At 36.2% G+C, this 18,755-nt stretch overlaps 1 protein-coding gene across 3 annotated transcripts; it reads right to left on the bottom strand.

Annotated features, from left to right (window-relative positions):
* Positions 1 to 673: 673 nt before the first annotated feature.
* Positions 674 to 9,931, bottom strand: LOC126376639 (uncharacterized). Of its 3 annotated transcripts, none has more exons than XM_050024174.1 (4): positions 9,826 to 9,931; positions 8,211 to 8,421; positions 5,595 to 5,718; positions 674 to 1,040 (listed from the first exon to the last, which is right to left on the bottom strand). In XM_050024174.1, the coding sequence occupies exons 2-4, from the start codon at positions 8,410 to 8,412 to the stop codon at positions 1,031 to 1,033; spliced, it is 336 nt and encodes a 111-aa protein (XP_049880131.1). In that variant the 5' UTR covers positions 8,413 to 8,421; positions 9,826 to 9,931; the 3' UTR covers positions 674 to 1,030. The 3 variants fall into 3 exon arrangements, with proteins under 3 accessions (XP_049880131.1, XP_049880139.1, XP_049880149.1); XM_050024182.1 differs by having other exon boundaries at positions 5,604 to 5,718; positions 9,826 to 9,928; XM_050024192.1 differs by having other exon boundaries at positions 5,640 to 5,718; positions 9,826 to 9,912.
* Positions 9,932 to 18,755: the final 8,824 nt, after the last annotated feature.

The raw sequence follows: 18,755 nt of genomic DNA, 5'->3' as shown, positions 1-18,755 counted from the left end.
CCTGCCAAGTATTGAATGTCCATGTCCCATCAAAAAAGGCTACTTCATAAGATCGAAACAACCGGAAAGCGGTTTATTATTGTTTATATGGCGAAAGTCCGCAAAGGGTTCTTGACCCTAACATCGATGAACCCAAGCTGCTTAGCGAGTTTTACCGCCTATCCAACTATACCTATCTGTATTTTATTTTTAGGAAAAGACAGTTAGAATTTTTTGCCCTAATGATAAATTACGATATGAGTCAACTTTCCATCAACAACAACTTATTTTAACACTGGTATTTGCTTATGTTTCAGTTTGGTTCGGCAGGTTACCCACTGCCAGCAGTAACACCTCCTATAATTCAGAATGAAGCAGCATGGGTGGTGGAATATAGGTCCTCTACTTCCCCTTAGGTTGATTGAGAAGAACCTGTGCCCAGTAATAAATAAAAGATCGATCTGTTCTGTAGGCGGCTTACTTATGTAGAGGTGAGGCCTTAGTCTAGTTGCAAATGATTATGAAAACTGACAGTGTAATCGAATGAAATGTATAGGGTACATAAGGAGACATGTCCATTTACTTGGGTTGTATTGTGTGTTGTACTGCAGTTGTGTTGGTATTATTGATCTAACTAAATAAAATAAAAAAAAACGTGATATTATGCGTAGGGAAAAGAAAAACAAAACAAGCATAATTGTTTATCCATTTATTCAACAAAAGCCTAGTTAAAGGCACCCATTTTGTTATAAATATTATAACAAACATCAACACTTATACCATTACTAAATTTACATTATTTTCAGTGACTGTAAAACAGCAAGTTTAAAACATTTAAAGTAGTTATATGGCAGTGTTTACATGTTAAGTACGCCTATGTTTTGCACGATCCAAATTTTCTATTAACAATGTTTTTGTTTGGTGTTATTACTACAAGTTTCTATGACTACAAGTTTAAAGCCTCTCAGTGTTTAACAAAACGTATAATACCCAAACTTCACTAATATCCACACGGTGCACGCCTCGGGAACATCAGACGCAACCCAGTCGCTTAATGCCAGCTGCGAATAAAAAAAAAACAAAACTATAATATAATATTCTTGAAAACACATGCTATTTCAACGACCGAGATCCGGATTCCTAAAGAGCGATAATAATTGGATTTTCCAAATATCCGAGGTACGTTTAATATTCATATATCACGTCTATTATGTAAGAAAATATAGTGGACTCCATAAAATGAACCGGTCTGTTTGTTGAATCAACAGTCTAGTTATGGAGACGAAGAATGTGTAAACTTGACGCTAACGGATGTAGGCAGGTACAGTTGATTTGAAAAATTGACCTTTAACTCAGCTTTGACCTGTTAAACCATTTCTATTTATAGAAATTGGGTTTTAGCCCACGTGAAATTGACATTAACGGAGGTTGTTTTTTTTTTGTCTTTAATTTATTTAAGGGAGGTTGTTTTAAACTGGACAGCCTTCTAATTTTGACGTGTAACAGGAATCTTATTTTAGAGTATACGTAAGCACCGGTAATCAATGGTTTCAAATATTTAAAAAAAAAAACCTAAACTTTCACAATCGAATGAGCAGTTTCAGATATTAACTTATACATTCAACATTAAAAACTTTTTACTTCTTTATCAATACCGCGTTACCAATAAAAAATAAACAAGCCTTCATATAGTTCGATTGAACTTTGCTTGCCTGTCAAATACTTAAACAAATCTTCATCGTTTTTTTATATCTTTTATTGGTAAGGCGGTTAGTGATAGTGTAGATATCGATAGCGCTTATACTTATATTGCAACTTTAACTATTCATCTGTTACAAAAAGTTAATAGAAGTGTTACATTTTCGTCCCTCAACTGCGAATTAAGTTACATATCTGTTATCTGTTTACGTAGATACTTAAATATCATGAAATACAAGTTAGGTGGTTCTGTAACACGTATCCATAATGTTCGTGTTACGATGTAGATCAGTCTACATTATGATACATAAAAACGCTGAAAACCTGATGCACTTTCGCGTGAAGATTAAATTGAAAATACTCGTATGTTACGATCGGATCTTCATAACTTAACATTTTTGTTCGTATTATTTATTTAACCATGCAAAATTTTCTGTTAAAGTATAGAAATTGTCTTGACAATGTTGCTGATAAGTGAGAGTGAAAAAAAAACCACATTCTATCTAACATGGTTAAATTATTAATAGTCTGGTGAGCTTTTAAATTAATCATAAAGCACAAAATAATAACACTTGACCTTAAAATTAATTTCGTCCCATTCAATATCTAGTAAGTATATTAGTAACGATTCAAAGTACGATTATTATCGATGTGTCAATCAAATCGATAAAGAGCAGTCGATTGGTCAATCGATACAAAACTACCGTAATTTTATAAACGTTAGAGGCGTCGTGAAGCAAGAACAACAATACGGCTAGACGTTCATTTGTCCCACTTGCTCACACTTCAAACCTTAGCAATTGACATTTATAAAAGTATTGTGAAAACATAATAAAGTTGGCAAACAAGCATTGTATACACACGCACGCAAATTGGCGAGAGCTTTCTAACTAAGATATACTATAAGTGCGGCGTTCGAGAGGCTTAAAGTCCGTGTTTCAGAAATTAGTGACTTCTTAAAAGCTCTATAGACATACTGAAAATAACTACAGTGAAAATATACGACATAAAACATAAAATCACGACTATATTTCCAATGAGCTGGTCAGGGGCATCGCATTATGAACTAAGTACTCGCGCTTCACCGAGCTCTCTGTTAGACCAACGTGATAAGTGATGTGCTTTATCTCCGTTTATAATGGTTAAGCCAAAAATAAATAATAATCGGAATATAAAGCTTGTGACAATATCACGTTCTTTGGAACTAAATTGGGAAGCAATGCATATTTTTGTATTAAATTCGGCACTTATTTAACTTTACAACCGCGACTACAAATATAAAACAACGTGTACGTGAGTTTCGATCAAACAGTTTGAAACCTAGCGAAATTTGACACTGTTCCATATTGGAAAATGTTAAAATATTGTATGCATTTTACATTCAGTTTGCTATACATTATGATACAAAGTGTGGGTACAAGGTACTACGACAGTGCAGCCGTATGTATATCTACCTCTTCTTTCTACACTCTTTGGACTCACCTATGAACTTCTACATGCCAATGCGGACCTCGGCTGCAAAACGGATTAAGTAACAACAAGTCAATTACTAATGATCTAGTACTCATTTAGTCATATCCTATCCAACTAAAGTAGCTACATTGTTTGTTTTTAATATTAGGGTTACATGCTGAATGTTTTCAGTACCGTGGCCATTCCAATTTTGCTTTTTTTATGTTTTTTTTATACTTTTAATAAAGCGGAGTTAGTTTATACTTTTTATTTCCGTAATCTTATTTGAATTTGTAGAAAAGCTAATTTAATTGCATAAATACCAAATTAAAAACCACATTAAATAATTGTTTTATACGTTCATAATCCCCGTTTAATTGCGGTGGGGAAAAGTTTCGCAATAAAAGTTACAAACGAAACCTTATTAAGAAAGTAAGTAGAAGCGTACAGTAGAGTTAATAAAGGAAAATCTGTATAAAATAGTTGTCGAAGTGTAGTCTTTTTAGGCCTTTTCACACGAGCTCGTGAGGGTACAAAGAGACAGTAGAAATCACAACACACGCGCGCCGAGTTACACAAATCTTCAATAAGCACTGACTGGCATAACAAACGACGGCCTGCCCGAATTTCCAGTTTCCCTACTCCGTGAAATATTTTTTTATGGTGTTGTTGTATAGTTGTCAGTGCTGCGGTTGATGGCTGTACCTACTGTCTATAGTGTGCACTCCCAAGGCGAATTCTTTAGCTGGAAACATTTACCTAGAACTTTACATAACATGACAAAAAACTTTATTGCACACACAGGTAAAACAAAACAAAAGATAATGGAAAGAGTACAATAGGCGATCTTATTGCTATGTAGTAATCTTTTCCAGACAACCTATTTGTACTCAATATTGTTATTAAATTTCAGTGTGGACCGTAAAGTTCATTGTAAAACAAAGTTTCAGATGTAGATAGTCGATGACGTCACAAAAACTCCATTTTAAGGCATTACGTTAAGAACTATAGAAATATAATTAAGTAAGTAAGTAAATTAATAATTAGGACTAGGCATTTATCTCAGGCTTCGTCAAAAATGTAATTATAAACGGACAATGAAATCCACACAAGCTTCGTCTTAAATGAGTAATGTTTTATTGGACGAAAGCATCGAATCATGAATTGTCTGATTTGCAGAGTAGATGAATTTTGAAAGCAGAAGCGTATAATGTATATTATGATGTAAATAAATGTAGAATAGAATGTAGGTAATGCAGATATATGACACCAATCCACGACGAAACATTTTCATTATAATAATTAATGTGGAATTGAGTTATTATCATTATATTTTAGAAATAACAATTCTGACGTTTGTAATTGTTATACAAATAGAAGTAAATATTTTTTAATTTAATCAATATCTTTATCTAGCATTAAGACATCAATTTTCATGAAAAAAATTCTTGTTAAAGATATAAAATGAGTGGATTATGCTAATATATTTAATTACCTATGTATTATTGATGTGTGTGTTATTTATATATATCTAAGATAGAAGTATGTCTATAAGTAATGCAAACACCTGGATGAATTACATGTGTCCGCATCTTTTATGATCTGAAATGAATAATGGAAAGCTTCGAAAGGCATAAAAAGATTAGAGCGGACCTCCCTGTTCAAACAACCTGGTTGTATCGACTTTCATCGGCATAGCTTTGTAAATGATGGATTACTAATGCTTGTTGCAAAGAATGCGGGAGTTGTACAGAACCACAAACAAAATCCCGCGGCGCCTATGGACCAGTCTTGAGGGTTGGGTTCACGATCTGCAGATCCCTAGGACATTGCAGGCTTTCCCAACTCTGTGTGTATCAAGATTTAGTACTTGACTTCAAATTAATGAATAATTTATTTTAAAAAAGCTTCTAATTTTCTAGACTTTCGAGTAAAACATGTATTATTAAAACACTTCAATGCAGTGTATTTCTTTGAAATCGTTAACAATGACATCAAAGTTCGAATGAATACTTTGATTTTACGGCAACGTCTTCACTTGAAAGCTATTCTCGAATGTTCTACAGCACTTCTATTTTGAAACTCTACGACACTCTCGTTTGCATAATAATGCAAACTTGAGGAATACTTCGAGATGTGTCTGTATCGCAACTAGTATTTTGCCATCTTAAATACTTCACTATCGTGGGTGTGATTTTATTATTACTTTGATTAGTTGAACTACATATTTATCTGGCCGAATAATACATTTTATTACACAAATCTACATTTATAAGCCACATGAAAGCAAAGTTTTAGAACCAATATGTTACTACAGTTTTAAAACTGTTATTCCAAATTTTATCTCCGATATGAAACTTAAAAAGTGTTCTAAATTCAAAACCCCGAGAAAACCTATCCTTTCCCTAAAAATCGATAACCAGTTGTTTACGCAAAGAGGTTGCATGGCGGTTGTTAGAAGTCACCTGCTGTACCCGTAATGAGTGGAAGCCGTGATCTTCGGTACTGACTGTTTCTTCTTCAAGGCCAGTGCGCCTGCGACGCCGGCTCCGACAGCTCCGACCTTGGCTGCCTTTAGGCCTAAGGCTCCTGCAAACATGGAAAAATAAATATTTAAAAATATAGCAAATACTCACCTAAATCATCCACATTCTATATAATTAAATACGACTATTGGTTAGCACTGCGCCAATATACATCTATTAAATATTATGTCCCTGTATATACGTATAAAGATTTCTTGATCAGTAATCCTTACTATCCTTTTGAAAGTAACTCTCAAACACAAACTCAAAAATATCTACCTACTATGTTTAAAAATACATTCTGTTCAAATACATCACTACGAGATTTATATTTCTGGTTTAATTTAAAATAAAAATGTCAATATCATTTTGTATTGTAAAGCGCTAAACGAAACTTTTGTACCTATTTTGATTTAATTTCACAATATTTATGTTAATGAATTTAAAGTTCATGATAAAATTCTATGATGAAACTTTAGACTGAATCATTAAATTTGAATATTGTTATGAGGTCCTTCGCTAAGGACAAAATAGATAGTTTACCTCTCGTTTAACATAAGCGTTGGGAAACTTTATGTAAAATTAGTTAAATTAAATATAAGGAAAATAAAATGTAAGTATGTCACGAAAATCTTCGTGGGAATCAAATTGATGCACATCTCTCACAAAGATTGCATTGTGAAACAATATTCTAACTATTATTTAACCACCATCAGTGTTATTATCAGAATTTATCTATAAACGGTTCCCATACTTATATTGTGTCGGTCGAGTACTCTCATAGCGTAACTTTAAGAAATAAAACAAGCTGAAATTCTATTCATTTTGTTTTGTATAAACTATTAAATGAACGTGTACAAAAGTCTAACAAAAGATCCTCTCCGATGTTTATGGGCGCATATCTTGCACAATATGTTCATCGGTATATTACGTCCATGGTCCAAGGATCGTGTGAATGTCACTGACAAAGATTTTCGTTTGCATACAAATATCACATAGAGACGAAAATGGCAATGACCTTATTAACTTCATATTCTTCGGACTTCTACGGCATAGTTTTTGTACGTAACCACAGGGCAAAACAAAGCGACGCCTAAAATAGAAGAAAATATTCCTAATCTTTCCATCTACATATATTACCGATTGGAATAAGTTACGCCTGACATAATATAACCTACGTAAACGCTATTATTAAAACATAAATATAAACAGCCTATTCACGTCCCACTGCTGGGCACAGACCTCCCCTCAATCACTGCGAGTTGCCGGTGGTAGATATAGATAGTCTAAAAATTTCATAAAATATTCATGTAAGCTTTCTGCTGTGCGACGCAGCCTGAGGACTTTTAAATTTAATTTTCCCTTGAGCACTCTACATGTTTGTTCGAAAAAAGAATGTCTTGCGAAATTGAAACATTTAATACGCAAAATAAGACAGTAAAATGTCTGAAATTGGTCTAATTTCAGTCTGGCTATTTGGGCCGGTTGCGGATTGCATTTACCTACTTACTTTCGCTTTTTCTTACCGAATCTCTTTATCAGCATCTCTGCAAGACTCGCCTTAAAAGGATTTGTTCAAACCCATTTTTAAAGCTGAATCGTATAATAATCTCGTAACAATGTACCGTGTAATGCCAGCCAATGAGGATAATCTAATTTGTCTCGTCTAACCCAATTTACCCACAGACTTACGTAAAGCTACGCATTTGAAAACTGTAGGTAGGTATACATATACGTTTTTTTATGTTAGAATTATTGTATTATAAAGTTTTAGGCTTTAGATATAAAATATCACCACATTGGTGACGATTCCTGTACACACCATGAAACGGACGGGTAATCGACGGCATAAAATTTATAGAACATACGTCAATTTTAGGCAGAAATTAAAAAAAAACCCCTCCAAAATTTTATATTACTTACCGAATAACCCGACAGAATCAAATTGACAGCACGCGTCAAACGGGTTGCATATGAGCGAGATGCCTATTTTATTCGCCCGGGTTACTCATCCTTCCTAAAACTAACAGCCGTCAGTCATCCATCCCTTTCCTTTTCGGCGGATAAGAAAATGACGGGTATAACTTAAAATAAAATTAGGATGTGTCTGCAGGAATCGGGGCCATCTTTACGAAGATTACCTATAAGATAAACGTACGCACTCGGTTTTCATAGCACGTACGAATGTGAAGTGGATTATGAAATTGGACGTGACAAACAAAGTGAGAAAAATCGAGATGTTTACCCCACAAATACGGATTATGAACGGGATATTTCATTACTCTTCCAGGAGGAAAAGGAGTTCCAGGATTCACCCACGTTGTGGTTTACGTAAACAGATAAAACTAATATTTCGTATTAGTAAAACTAATATTTCTAAGACTATCAATGAAATACTTATAATTATGTACCCCACAGTGGTGCCTCCAAAGGTAACCTGGGCTCTGCAAGAAAGCACTTACAGGCTGTTTATGTTTATGCCAATATCTAATTGTGCCTATATGATCCCACCTCTGGGTCTTCTTATTTTTAAAATAATGCGTTAAACATCCTTACCAAGGAGCAGTTTCTTTTTAAGCAGCAGCAAGCCTCGCTTCGTTCTGGCGCTCCTCTCGTGCGCGGGAGTGTCGTAGTTGGCCTCATACACCGCGTCGTCGGGGATGTGCACTGCGTCTACGGCGGGGTACAACTCGTAATGCGTGTGCGCAGCCACTGCGGCCACCAAGCACGCGAGCACGATCACTGTGGAGGTCTGCATTGTTCTGTTCTGAAACGGAAATGTTAGGTACCTGATAAATACATATGCGAGTATATTCCCGATTAGGCTAGTAGAGGTAGCGAAGATATCGCTGTAGGTAAAGGTCGATAGCTACTATAGTGCTGGGAATCGAACCGACGATCCCCGCTCGAGAGGTAGACCGGTAAACCACAGAGACTTCAATTAATCCCTCTAACACAATTAATACACAGGCTAATCATTTAATGGATTTAAATATTGTAATCTAATCATGTATCATTCGTTATAAACTAATCGTAACTTACAATAAGGTCACGGGTTATTATGTTCTGTGTGTAATAGTCATCATCCGGTCGCGATTTATTCGAGAAAAAGCCTTGTAGTGACCTTCGTGGGCTGTCCAATTACCTACTGAACGCATTACTAAAATAAAGCCTAACCAGGTTAGCGATGTTCTTAAATTACTGTCTACACCCAATAATTTAATTAAAAAGAAAGAAAAAATACATTTATTATTATGCGGGCTGGTTAGGTAGATCAATAAAAAAACAAACTGGCATTCGTTAATTGGACACCAGAGAAGAAATATCTAGTTAAGATTCCACTGATCAACATGACGATTATAATCATGACATGACGTTAAATTTTACTACATTACGCAAAGGTGAGTCCAACTTGAAGATGCAACAATGTACGATGCGAAGTGTCCCATTGATAGTCATAATTAGTTTTAAAAATCGATCAGGGAAACCCATTAAAAACTGATAGCACAAATTACTCTGCAAACATCCATTCCGCACGAAATGACTCGTAAAATGAATAATAAATCCGCCCGATTGTAAAATAAGAACCACTAAAAATGAAAGTTATCTCTCAAACGGTTTTTCATTCGATTTAAAACCAATAAACGTGGCGCGATAAAAATATTTCGTTTGGAATATTTCAGTAAAAAGAGGGCGTTGCAACATTGCAGGAACGCTGGGCGGAAATTGAGACATTTCTATTTGGTTTTCGTTCAGAATTTCCTAGCCATCTCCTTGCAATCCGGCTGCGGTGAACGCGGAAACATCCACCACCTCCACTCCGACTCGCGTATTACTTTTAAAATTGGCGGATTCTCATAAATAACCTGGGATCCTCAGCTAGCTGAATAAAATGGAAACTCAAAACACAAGGCCAACGTGACCCCTCCTCATATTGGCAATAACTTATTCACAGTCGAGAAAGCTCTCGACACAGAGTTTTATTGCAATAATAAAACATCTCGTGTTATTATACCGCCGAAATCCATTGAGGGCTCACTGTTACCGGCAATTTAAATGACGCCATACGCAAGTTACTACGCGCCATGAAAATTTAACTGTATGAATTCACGAGTCGTAAGCGGAATGCACATCACCCGCGATATATGGAGTGCTATTAAGCAGAATATACCTTGTAAGTATTGCACACAACACAACACTGCAGCAGTCACTGATATATTGATGACAAGGAGTTGGTGTCGTATTCTTTTATAGACTGCATGCTTTGTGGGGAGGGCGATGCATGGGCGCACGCGCACGAAGGCGGCCCGGCCGACGCGAAACTCGTCGCGTTACGGAGTTCAAGGAAAATTTAAACAATGGTCAGTATTCATATTCACTACTCCTTACACATTCTATAAACACAGCTAACCTAACTTTCGTAGAAAATATTTTTTTCTAATCCCCAATAATATGGCGTCATCCATCATCGCACTTTTTATGAATTGGCGGATATTATAATAGGATCAAAATGTAGGAGTGGGAACCAGATGACGACGTGTTAAGTAAGTACTTGTGAAATTTGTGAATATTCCTTTATGTAGCCATATACCGAACTTTCAACGCTCCCCATTTGTCCGGCCAAAATAAAAGTCTATAACTATCACGGTAGCTAGAGTCACGAGTCATCAGAAGATAATTATTAGCCACATCGTATATTAAACGCTAGTGCTAACGGTCAATATTATAAAAAAACAGCCTATCTTCGATAAGTACCTACAATTAGTACATCATGTTAGAGAGGACAAGTTTATAACCATATTCGGGATGACGGAGCTAAACGATTTCAAATGAATCGTACGCGCTGTGCGAATTTTCAGTTTTGTAAGGAATTATAATAATTATGTCACATCTGTCGGATGCCTAACGACCTGTGGGCTAAGATCACCACAGAATGGTCTCCGAATAGAGACAGACGCAGGCGTGGCAGACCGAGGAAGGCTGGAGGAAGCAATGGAGAAAGAGTCCTGGAAGAAATGGTCGATGCTTGTTTTTATAATTTCTGAAAAAAAAACCATTAAATGGCTTCCATTAAGTGACATTACTCGCGTATACTAAAAATGTTGATAACGCGTACGATTCGGATGAATCCATATCTGCTTTCAGCATTAAATACAGGAACAAATCCTTACATTATACAAAAGGAATAATACTACCTATAGAATGGCAACTTCCCGCTCCCCGCCAGCGGCTGAGCTAGGTATACCTCACCCCCCTCGGTCTTACTTTAGACTTTAATCGTATGGGCATCAGATGTCACACACACAGATGCGCGTGTATGATAACTTCAATGTATAGTGTCTGTGTAAAACTGTTTTTTTTTTGTATGAAGTGCTTCTTTCACCCTAAGGTTGCCTGGTAAAAAATGCTGTTGCTTTGTATATGTTGTTGTGCAATAAAGTATTATTGATTGATTGATTGAAGTATCCAGGATGTGATACAGGTAAGATCGTATTGCTAGCATACGCCTAGTGACAAACTTTCTTTCATTTGTATTCGTATCTGAGATTTCATTGACATTAATTTGCTCATAGTCATACATAAATTATTACTGGCTAAAGCTATGTATCCATGACGCAGCATCTTTATACCTTCAACGTTCTATAAGGTGCTAATAAAAGAGTACTTCAAGAGTCCAAAAAAGGTCATTGTTCATACGCCGACCTTCCATGACACATCCGTAAATCAACTGACCGACCTCAGAGAATCAATTTTGTCGAAAAAAGCCTTTTTCACTCAACTTCCGAGCTGACGTTGACGACCTCTACGGTGTAGCGGCTAGACTTCTTGACCACCAACTAGAGATCTTGGCTACGATTCCTGGTTGAGTAAAGGATTTTAATGTTACTTCAACAACCCGCAGTGGTGCTGAGTGTGCAAATAGGTGCTGTTGATGCGATGATTGAAGTCACCAATTTAAACGGAATTTAGAGAAAAGGTGAAGTCCACTTCTGATTTGTTTATAATTACACTTACCTATAATTGAATAGATCTGCCCGATGCCTGACGGGGAGACATTTGCTCAAAGTTTTACTTTTTCTTTAGACATGACCTATTTATTGTAGGTTTCCCTCACTGACCGACCTCAGAGAATCAATTTTGTCGAAAAAAGCCTTTTTCACTCAACTTCCGAGCTGACGTTGACGACCTCTACGGTGTAGCGGCTAGACTTCTTGACCACCAACTAGAGAACTTGGCTACGATTCCTGGTTGAGTAAAGGATTTTAATGTTACTTCAACAACCCGCATTGGTGCTGAGTGTGCAAATAGGTGCTGTTGATGCAATGATTGAAGTCACCAATATAACTTAAACGGAATTTAGAGGAAAGGTGAAGTGCCTTTCTGATTCGTTTATAATTACACTTACCTATAATTGAATAGATCTGCCCGATGCCTGACGGGGAGACATTTGCTCAAAGTTTTACTTTTTCTTTAGACATGACCTATTTATTGTAGGTTTCCCTCAGATAGTAATAAGTACTTGACCGGAAACAAAGATTATTTGAAGACTACAAAGTCATATTTGAAGCTTAATATGTTATATGCGTAGTGTTGTATGAAAAAGTCAACACCATAGTAAAACACTTAACCGTTCATTCTCACCCATTGAGAGAAACGACGAACTCTTTAGCTAAATAACTATACATACCTACCCATAACTAATTTGCTTGTAAGTTTTCTTAGACATACCCCAGTGAACAGAAGTTATGTAATTATGATTAAACATTGAGATGTTATCCAGCAGAAATAGTTTTTCTCAGACAATATTCAATAATAAGTTAGCATACGTCTCAAGAATATAATATACTTATGTAAATATTGACTTTTTTTTTGTAATTCGCCTGTACTGGTTCATTCTGTATTTGCCTGAACAAATAAGGTATTACACAGTTACCTAGTGGTAGAAATGTTTTGGTAATTTAATTTTTAAATTAAGTACTTTGTCAATTTAAAAACATTTTATTGTATTAGTTCTAATACAATAAAATGTCTAAGCTGGCCTAAGCTGTTCAGCTTACGGGCCTTATTTCTATATTTTTAGACGTGATTCCTATAATAATATATTTGCCTTAACTGCATGGTTAAAGAAAACAAACCTACTTAGCCTTTAGCTTTCTCATAACTGACCCTTGATTCTTCGCTTGGCGTATTTCAAAAACGGAAAATGCAAATAAAAAAACTATATCTGAATACCTTCACTTACTACTGTATCTTATTAACATAGTTTCCACAGTACTCATAGATAACGTAAAAATGGAAGGAAATATAATAAATATGTTTATTTGAATATTCCTTTTGAATCGAGGGAGTTATGAGAAACTGGATTGGATGATATTGATACGACTGTGGCCAGTATTCACTATAGTGAATATGTATCTTGGACACGGGAATGTACAAGACATAAGCATAATCAGTACTAGAATAAAATATGTTTCCGCAGCCGATAATGTAACCAGGACAGCATCAGCTACTAACATAGATACTTATTCTCTTTACACAGCATAATTTAACCGCATCGTTATTAGGGAATTTCCTAGTCAAAACTTTGTATTATCGGAATTGCGAGTGTGGTAATAATTTACTATTCATCATTGTCTTTAGTATTTTCCAATTTCGCAACATTTCTACTAAAAGCCGATAATGCTTGGCCTTCTACTGTTTGGTCAGCCGAGGACCATAAACTCGAGGGTATTTCACAACAGTACTGCCAAACAAACCGCAAGACGTCACTCATCACCATCACTAATTCAAGACCCACGCTCTTGTCGGTGTAGCATTCTCCGTTCTCGTCTATCAAAAGCCAATTCTTTCAATTCCTTATAAAGACACGACGTTCACCTTCTCTTTAATATGTTCCATGTAACCTCTTCTTAGTCTTCCCCTTCCTCTCTTTCTTTTATTAAAAAAAGACGTCACTAATATATTAATTTACAAATCACTACTGCTTTCATAAATGTGAAACGTATTTAAACTACTGCAAAGAGAAATGGTAAATGTAGAAAACATTTAATCTTCCTGTGGGTTGAATTGAGATCGATGGTCGACCTCACTAACCCTGGTACCACGACACATCATAACATAGCATCACACTTGTATCCCAGAAGGGGTAGGCAGAGGTGAATAGTACACCCGCTCGTCGCTAGCTCTGTTTAAGTCCTATGTAATATCCTGTTACCAGGTTTGTTATTAGCAACCGCACGCCGTCGGACCAGCAACAGCGCGCAGTCGGATCAGCAACCGCGCGCAATCGGATCAGCAACCGCGTGCAGTTGGATCAGCATCAGCGTGCAGTCAGACCAGCAACAGCGCGCATTCGGATCAGCAACCGCGTGCAGTTGGATCAGCAACAGCGTGCAGTCAGACCAGCAACAGCGCGCACTCGGATCAATAACACGCACAGTCGCTCTATTCAAAGATATGCAGTCGTGACTTCGGTCGTCTACTGCTGTTCACCGCAACAATATCGACTGCGTAAGAACGCAGTCGATATTGCTGCGGTGCAGTCCGTCTGACGTTAACCTTTACTTGTCAACCGAAACCCGGCATCATCTCACTTTGAGGCAGTCAGATCAGAACCTTAGTAGGATAGTTCCTACTCACACTATAAAGACTTGGAACATAAATAATTTAAAATATGTTATTTTTTATCTTTGGTCTGATCAAATGTCAAAATGGTCCTCAGATCTTTGCCTGCCTTATATAAACGAATTTAAACAACATTATTTTCTAGAAGCGGTTATGTAAAACTAGATAGATTCTGAATATGAAATTATTTGCTTCGAATGTTGTTTCTCTATTTCAGGTGAAATTTAGTTATTAAGTATAGAAATAATGTAATTACTTATAAAACAAGTGTGTTAATAAAAACTCTATTTTCGAGAAACTCAACGTAGTTCTTATTTCACAACAATACTTCATTGTGTCTTTAAGAAGACATTATAAATAAACATTGAGAGCTGAATACTCTAACCACTAAACCATGGCGACCTTTTAATGATGGTATGAAACGTAGAATATTAACTTCGTTATGAAAGAACTCCACCCACGTGGATAAGTGTGGAAATTGCGTGTAAATTCATCATAATAGGTACCAGTACGTAAACATAAATGCAACCATCATAATATCCGTAAGATAAGCCGAATTGACCCTGAATTGAATGTATATTGTCTGTAATAGTTGCACATAGGAGAATGGGCTAAATAAAAGAAACAATTTGAATACGATTTGACCATGAAACTGTGAACCTCTTTGTTATTTACAAATGTTTTAGGTTCTTCCACTGCACCTAAGTTTCTAAAAACCCCCAGTGGAGTAGGGGGTTCGATACCCCCTCCGCTCCATTAATAAGTGTGCCTAACATTGGCCTGTATATAAAAGGTTTTTTTATGTTAAGTATCGTTTCATTTATTATGTCAGCTTCGCACTATTTACTGTAAGCTTACGCAAAGCTAAACAATCAAATTGCTTCATCTTGACAAACCTCTTCATCTTATAGTTATTTACATAGCACAGGTAAGCTGCTCGAAGTTAAAAGTTAGTACTTAATATTGTTTATTGACTTTTTTACCAATTAAATTCTGGAATAATGCGTAATGACCTACACAATAAATCAACACCATCAGGTATTAATTTTATTGTAACAAATTATTTTCATGAAACATTTTAAATATTATGCGCCTACTTTAATAACTTTAATCTCATTAATGAATAACTTACTTTAATACACAAGAAATCGCAAGACCTAATTACCTAATTCCAGGAGTCCTTGTATGGCTTTGTAATAGACTACTCTGGGCGCCATCCCACTTGCGTCAGACAGAGTACTGCGGGGCGGAAGGCAATAGGGAAACCACTGCCCTATTTTTCCCTAAAAAAGTAGCATGGAAAATGCTGCACCGACAAGAGCGTGGCTCTTAAATTGATGATGATGATGAATTACCTAATTAATTAATTTCTTTTGTACTTTAAAGCAATAAAACAAATAAACAAACAGGAATACTTTTTCATATACGTGCGTGTTGAAACGTAACACTTCTGAGATTTGTTTCAGTCGGGCCAAGTATAGTGGGCAAAAACCCCAATTAAACAGTTATACAACATCTTGGTTCATTGATTAGCATGTAAGAAACAACGGTTGAACGAACGCATTCTAGAGGCGCGTGCGCCCCGTATAATCGAATACAAACTGTTTGGTAAACAATCTTTTTAACATTTTCTTTTATTGGTGAAAATTATGTATCATTAGTTTATCATACAACTGTAATTTGAGCACGGTATGCTCGGGTAGGCTTACGTACATACATCTTCCGACTTTACAATTCAAGTACAGTCATCATGAGTAATATAATGTACCCACTTTAGGACTCTGTCGCACTAACATATTTGACATTTAGTGAGACTTACAGTTAAAATCAAAAAGTTAATGTGGCATGGTACCAAAGTGTATACATATTAATGCTTGTGACCGTACATTCATTCATATTAATGTTTTGTTAAAAAATAATGCCTATTTTACCGTTCGCGCGAGCTATCGAACCGTACCTTTCTCAATGCTCATCACTATCCTATTTCACTCAATTGCTAATTTTGGAAAGTAAAATGCATTTATTCTACTTTCGTGGTTCTCCTGCCAAACTCCTTGTCTACACCAGGGTTGAAACAGCCATACGCATGCACTTCTTTGCTACTTCCATTCGATTGGTTACCAACAATCACTCGTCTTCATCGCAACACAAATCGATGCCAAACATCGATCTTTTTTCCTCCAACCAGCAGCACTAGCAAACGATGCGCCCGCGCCGGTATGACCACTCATATAATATGCAATTACGTCAAATTGCGTGGTCTCAATGACATAAGGCTGTTACAGTTTGCGCTTTAAACAAAACACACGCGTTTTTGAACTACAAACGAGTCGCAAACATGCTTGCGCATTGCAATCAGTGCTTACGTTAAAAAGCAAAATCTCACGCAATCAAATGTTATTCTATATTTAAACAATCCTGCACGCAATTATTCTCTCATATTATTAATAGATGTACATTATTTTCATACCAAGTATAACTAATAACGTTTATTAAATTCATAACAATAGTGACACTACATACCTATAAGTTTAACGCGAGCAACTAGAACGTACGTCCTAACCCTACCATCAGTCTTATGAGAAATGAGATATTTTTATCAGAAATCCCTTTACTACAAAAATCCCAAAGGATCAAAATTATGTTTGCATGGCGCGTGATTTAACCTTTGATGGTTTATTGACAATACACTATTATTATTTAACTTTAACATTGAACCCAGCTATAGTCGGCAGGTCACGGAGGTCTTGGGACAACAGACACATATGATCTTCGACAGCCACTAGAAGCCTCAATCACCCATAAATTATCGCTAATCGCCTATTCAAGTGAATGTTTACATGACTATGTGGGAACTCTTATGTATGAAATTATAAAGAATTTACATGTGGCGTGACAAATTGTATGTTAGAAAGGGTTCTCAGATGTGCTATACCCATTAAAGGCCAGTATACAGACATTGAGGAGCTCGGTGGCGCAGAGGTTAACGCGTTCGGTCTGCGATTGTTGAAGTAAAGCAACTTTCGCAAAGGCCGGTCATAGGATGGGTGACCACAAAAAAAAGTTTTCATCTCGAGCTCCTCCGTGCTTCGGAAGGCACGTTAAGCCGTTGGTCCCGGCTGCATTAGCAGTCGTTAATAACCATCAATCCGCACTGGGCCCGCGTGATGGTTTAAGGCCCGATCTCCCTATTCATCCATAGGGAAGGCCCGTGCCCCAGCAGTGGGGACGTTAATGGGCTGATGATGATACAGACATTGTGAGAGCCCTCAGCCCTCTCCATTTATCCGGCCAAGTAGTTAATGCCATTTGCGGCAAATCTACAAAAAAAGCTGTGTACTAAGCATAGATCATAGAAACAAGGGAGATACGCCCTCAGTAGAACTCTGTGGTATTAAGTAAGTAAGACCATAAAATCAACAAAAGGTACGCTAGACAGGATGTATAAAATTTTACATTTTTTTTCTCTTCAGAAATAATACCTACTTCCGAAACTGTAGTATGTGAAGAAAATATTAACCTTTACTTGTTTATCGCTGATAACTACGTCAAGTTAATTATTTCCGCTACAATAAGAGGAAGCTATGTAGCATATAAACAAAAAAGAATAAAACTAAGTAAAATTACGTTACACACAAATAGCAGTCCGTTGGGTATTAGACAATTTCAGCTTTGACAAATTACCTAAAACATAATTCTAATGATAAACTCACTTGCGATACCCTCCAGTTTTGTCCAGACCCCATCGGCGCGGTCGATGAACCCTCTTCATTCTATCGCAGACAACCTCGACCGAAATTATCTGCCTGCCTTTACCTAAACTCCACTCCCACCTCCAACATCTCTTGCGCGTCCAAATCCAAATCACGATAAATCCTATACAAACAATACAAAAAAGTAAGAAAAATAATAAATGAATACAAAATAACTCTAATCATTTAGCCAAAATCAATGAACAGTAACAATAAAAAAGACATCAACGCGTGCTATACCGGTAATTGTTAATAGGAAGGAAAATGTTCCTTCCTTCTGATATTTTTAAATGAAAGATCCTGCATGTTTAAAAGATATCAATTTATATTATACCTACTGCCGTACCCTGACAACTTGATGTAATCAATCCTTTATTCGAATACCAGATGGCCGTGAGTGCGTGAACTTTGGATACTTTGGTACTTACTCATCAATAATACGGTCACGAGTACTAATATGTATACACTTTGAAACCATGTCACATTAACTTTTTTGACAAATTAAACCGTAGGTCTCATTAAATGTGAAATATGATAGTGCGACAGGGTTCTAAAGTGGGTACATGATATAGCTGATGACTGTACTTACATCCTTCTTAATTTTACAAGTTGCCACAATATAATTTCAATAGTAATTGACACTAACAGCAGTACCTACCTATCTTATCCAAATAGTTGTAAGTTATAAATTATACACTTACAAGTTTTGTATTTAAATAAATCT

The sequence above is a fragment of the Pectinophora gossypiella genome, chromosome 2 (genome assembly GCF_024362695.1).
Source record: "Pectinophora gossypiella chromosome 2, ilPecGoss1.1, whole genome shotgun sequence".
In the NCBI taxonomy this organism is placed as follows: domain Eukaryota; kingdom Metazoa; phylum Arthropoda; class Insecta; order Lepidoptera; family Gelechiidae; genus Pectinophora; species Pectinophora gossypiella.
The sequence above is the reverse complement of the archived record's forward strand: the minus strand, read 5'-3'. Positions and strand labels throughout refer to the sequence as shown.